Below are 4,815 nucleotides of genomic sequence, written 5' to 3' on the forward strand. Positions count from 1 at the left end.
GATCTCTTCCTGCCACGGTTTTTAGTTTGTTGCCAGGTTAGTCTTTTTGACCCATGTGTAGTTAGTTTTTCTCAACCCGAACTAAGTTTGAGTCCCTTGGAGCATCCCAAACCAGTGTTAGTGTTACGGCACTGCTCTGCTGTGACATCTTGTGTCAGGGCACCATGCTTTCAGTACAGCTAATAGTTGAACCTTTTCTATCTGTTCAGTTCTCCTCTTGTTATCTTTAAGAAACAGAGGGATGGGAATAATATGGATTTAGGACACCCAGCTTAAATTGCAGTTTTTCTTCTGACAAATAACCACGCTGTGGTGTCAGACCCAGGTTGCACTGGCATGTGTGACGGAGGGTTTTGCCTCCTGAATGTGGCTTCTGTTTGGCAAGGAAAGCTGTAACTGTCATTGACGAAGGAAGCCTGGGGACCTGGCAACCTTTAGATCAAGCTTGTTTCAAGTGACAGTGGCCTGAGTTACAGGAACAGAGGAGCCTGGCACACCCGGAGGAAGAGCAGGACAGGTTTAAAAGCGGTGGCCTTGCCCACTGCCTCCCTGTTGCCCAGAGCAGTCTTATGCCTTGGTTTCAGCTGAAGTTGAGTGATGTGAACTATTTTACTGCTTAATAAAGTGACCTCTAGGTGTAATAGACTATGAAGGCAGATAGTTGCAATAAATCACCTGCACAAGCATTGTGAGCATTCTGGTTTCTTTAAGATGATTTCAGGTCAGCTTTTTTTTTTTTTTTTAAATATTTATTTATTTGGTTGCACTGGGTCTTAGTTGTGGCTGGCAGGCTCCTTAGTTGTGGCATGTGAACTCTTAGTTGCAGCATGCATGTGGGATCTAGTTCCCTGACCAGGGATCGAACCTGGGCCCCCTGCATTGGGAGCACTGAGGCTTACCCATTGCACCACCAGGGAAGTCGCTAGACATATACTTTTTTTTTTTTTTTTTTTTTTTTTTTTTTTTTTTTTTTTTTTTTTTTTTTGCGGTACGCGGCCCTCTCACTGTTGTGGCCTCTCCCATTGCGGAGCACAGGCTCCGGACGCGCAGGCTCAGCGGCCATGGCTCACAGGCCCAGCTGCTCCGCGGCATGTGGGATCTTCCCGGACCGGGGCACGAACCCGCGTCCCCTGCATCGGCAGGCGGACTCTCAACCACTGCACCACCAGGGAAGCCCTATACTTCTTAATAGATTAACAGCTACTGTGAGCTTGAGCAATCGAGTAATGTCTTTCCTAGTTCAGGCCTGAAGGGTTCTTGAGCTGGGTTTAACTCTAACCTCCCATTCTTAAAAGGAAGAGATCCTGGGTCAGGAACTCTTCTGGGTGGATGAAGGGGCATGTGAAGCAAAAAATCACAAATCTTTGTTAAATATTTAAGGGACTTTGAGTGATGTCCATTTCATTAAGGAGAAAATAGATCCTAGAATTGTCTTTCATAGGTAGCAGATCAAAACTGATCATAGTCTCTTGTCCCTCCTAATTCCTGTGAGTGCACTGTCTCACCTGCCTTCAGGTGCCAGGCAGGTAAAAGGCAATAGGGAAGGGTGGAACTGTGGAAAACTACCAGAAGTTGGCAGCTGCTACTTGACTTTGTAATAATTAGGTCAGGTGAGACCAGGTTTTTTTTCCCCACTCAAAAGTGCAAGAACTGTATTTTTTGTCAGGTTACCTGGTTAAGTATTGTCAAGGAATCTGGAATTCTTAAGGTCCTGTGGGTCAGTACTGAGACCAGCTATAGATCTGTGCCAGTTTAGTTGCTGTGTCTCACTAAAACTGCTACTCTGAATGACCTGGATTACTTAGGGCCCATCCTAGGGGCATGGGTACAAGGTCTCAAGTGGGAGGCTATGCATCTAGTACCACATGGGGAGCCAGTTTTCTGGCCGAGGCCGAGGGTGGAGGGGTGAAAGAGACTAGGCCAAGCATGAACTTCACATGTGCACTAAATACTACAGAAGCCAAATACATTTATTAAACCTGCTCTCAGCCAGGCAGTTAGATGCAAAGATGTCTATAACTACAGGGGCTTCACAACCTCCAGAACCACTTAACCAGGCAATGCTGGGTAAAGGTGACTTCGATTAGTTTTAAGCAAATAAGTCCATTTTGAGCTGGTCACTCGGCCTCTGGTCAGCAGTCATCCAGTTTGAGAAGTACAGGAGATGCTGCTGCCTCCGAGAGTGTCCTGTCCCAACAAGTGGGCCCTGAGGCTGGGGCACAGGGCAGTCTGCAGAGCTTCACTCCATTGCCTCAGCAGCCTCCTCACCACCACTGTCTGAACGCTCCTCCCCAGCCGACTCCTCCTCTAGTAAACAGCTTCTCGTGACAGACTTCTGGATAGCCTCTCGTTCTCCTGAAGAAAGAGTACAGTACGGATGATTAATGATGTCTTTGGGAGTGGCCTTTCATTTAGTTGGGGGAGGAGGCCAGTCACTTGCTCAGTGGGCACAGGGCTAGCGTGCCTTACCTTCATCAGTGCAGTTCTGCAACAGGATCAACAGCTGTCTCCTGTTGTACCGAATCAGGAACTTCTGACATGTTCTGATTGTACCTGGCACATGAAAGAGCTTTGTGGTCAACAGCTTGTGAGAAGTGTTTGCCTCAAGAGTCTTGCAGAGCTAGGAAAAAGTATCTTGCTCTTGGCAGGAGAGCAGGAAGATCCACCCACCACTGAAGACTGAACTTGTTACCTATTGAAAATGAGACATATCACATGCACCCATACCTCCCACGTGTAAGGTGTTGAGAAAACACGGGTAATGGTGTCCTTTGTTCTCCAAGTATGTGATGAAGGGAAGAGCTGACCACACAAGCCGGTAGAATTCCTTCCTGCATCGAAGTAGCACTATTCCAGTATAGGCATTGAGGTATCGCACTACAGCAGGAAAAAAAAAATCATTTGGGGAAACTTTGGATTCTCGGGAATGGGTTAAATAAACATCTTGGGGTAAATGAGAGCCTATGCGCTAGAGATCCTTCAAGGCAGTGGCAGCTGGGATGCATCAGTAAGCAAACTGATTTCTGAAGAAAAAAAAAAATTAGGACAGACCTTCATTTACAGAAGGGAGAGGAACAACATCCAGTGCCTCGAACACCACTCAGAATTGGTGAATTCAGAATTTAAAACGGTCTTCTAATCGACTGACTAGTTAAAGAATGGGTGGGGAGCGCAGAGATCCATCTTCCTCAGAAAACCCTTGGCTGAAAAGCAAGTTGCTCTGTAACTGGGCTATGCAGGTTCTTGTAGCAACCAACTGGGTCTCACCTGATGTAGGAGAGTTGTGCCTATGTGCATTACCTTCTACTGGATTCAATTTCGAGTAGATGGTAAGAGAATGAGTTTACATAGTGTGCCTGTTGAAAGGGCCTTCTGCATTTATCTACACACATTCTGTACTTCACAGGCCCTTTTCAGGGTTAATTTTGACAATGTTTTTTCCACGTGATGTCAGCGTAACCAGTCAAGTAACTTAGAACCATACACAGCTTCCCTCGTTTAATTTTCACCATCCTGTTAAACTCAATACATATATCAAATAGGTACAGGGGGTTCTTGCCCAAAGTCTCACTGTCTACTGCTCTTAGCTCTCCTCCTAACTCTGGACTCAAGCAGACCTTGGGCTCGGATCCGAGTTTCCTAAAAAGGACGATATCTTTTTTTTTTCTTTTGCCCCCACCCCCACCCACCTCATGTGGGATCTTAGTTCCCCCTCCTGGGATCGAACTCGCGCCCCCTGCATTGGAAGCGAGGAGACTTAACCACTGGACCTCCAGCAAAGTCCCAAAGGACGATATCTTACATAGGACTGTGCACAGGGCTTGGCAGTTGCTGGGGTCGCCCGTGCCCCTTTTTCCTCCCTCCTCTGGCCACCGCCCCCTCCACGCCCCGCCGACCCCCGGTTCCCCAGCACCCTCGCACCCGCGAAGCCGATGGAGCAGGCGGCCGCGCCGAAAGTCCCGTGCACGCGGGCGATCGTGTCCCGTACCAGGCCGCCCAGCACTCGGTCCTCCAGACTCAGGCGGCAGCGGGGGTCGTCAGACACCACTTCACAGAGCAGGTACCTAAGGCGGGCGAGAGGGAGGTGAGCGCGGGGCCAGGCCGCCGGGGACCGTGCAAGGGTCTGCTTACCTGTGCTTGAACCGCACCATTTCGGCCTCCGCCTCTAGCAGCCGGACCCGCAAACCGGATGTCTGCTTTCTGGTCGGCGGCCAATGGGAAGTTGGCCTGGCAGCCACTCAGATGGGGAGGCGGAGCTAGAACGTAGGCGGAGCCCCGTGTCGGTCTCCTTCGAGCTCCGCCTCCCTCTGAGGAGCGCAGGCGGCCTGCTCAGCTCTTCGCTGATTGGGTTGTTTGGGAGCTGGATTCCGAGACTGAACACCTTGTGCTGTGGTGGGTGGTTACGCCCCACACCGGAGTTTCCACCGCTGTGTAGGACGCAGCCGCGGCATTTGGAAGCTCCAGGACGTTTACCCTCTATTAGCTTGCAACACAGTCGTGTGTGCACTTATATTTTCTCCCCAAGATGGACGGTGGAACTTTTGAAGGCAAGACTTTGCACTCACAGGCCAGGGAATGACAGAGGGGAAATCGGACCTTTATTTTCAGATTAGAGCTCGGTTTAATTTCCCCATACAGCCAAATATGTTATTACTGTTTAGGCCTTTCAACAACCTTATGGAGTCGGGTGTATTGTCTTGTTTTTTGTTTGCAAAAACTATCCGTGGTCTTTATATTTTCTGTGTGGAACAGAAATGCACAAAGAAGCAAATAAAAATAAATTATAATCCCAGCACCGAGAGAGAATAATTTATA

The 4,815-nt window shown here is 48.8% G+C and overlaps 1 protein-coding gene across 1 annotated transcript; it reads right to left on the reverse strand.

Moving 5' to 3' along the window:
• Positions 1-1,952: 1,952 nt before the first annotated feature.
• On the reverse strand, positions 1,953-4,202 carry POP5 (POP5 homolog, ribonuclease P/MRP subunit). Its single transcript, XM_082641134.1, has 5 exons — positions 4,132-4,202; positions 3,922-4,064; positions 2,728-2,877; positions 2,470-2,553; positions 1,953-2,355 (listed from the first exon to the last, which is right to left on the reverse strand). Exons 1-5 carry the CDS (start codon positions 4,149-4,151, stop codon positions 2,240-2,242), a joined length of 513 nt encoding a protein of 170 aa, XP_082497260.1. The 5' UTR covers positions 4,152-4,202; the 3' UTR covers positions 1,953-2,239.
• Between the last annotated feature and the right edge of the window lie 613 nt (positions 4,203-4,815).

This window comes from Mesoplodon mirus (genome assembly GCF_964341445.2).
Source record: "Mesoplodon mirus genome assembly, chromosome: 13".
NCBI lineage: Eukaryota > Metazoa > Chordata > Mammalia > Artiodactyla > Ziphiidae > Mesoplodon > Mesoplodon mirus.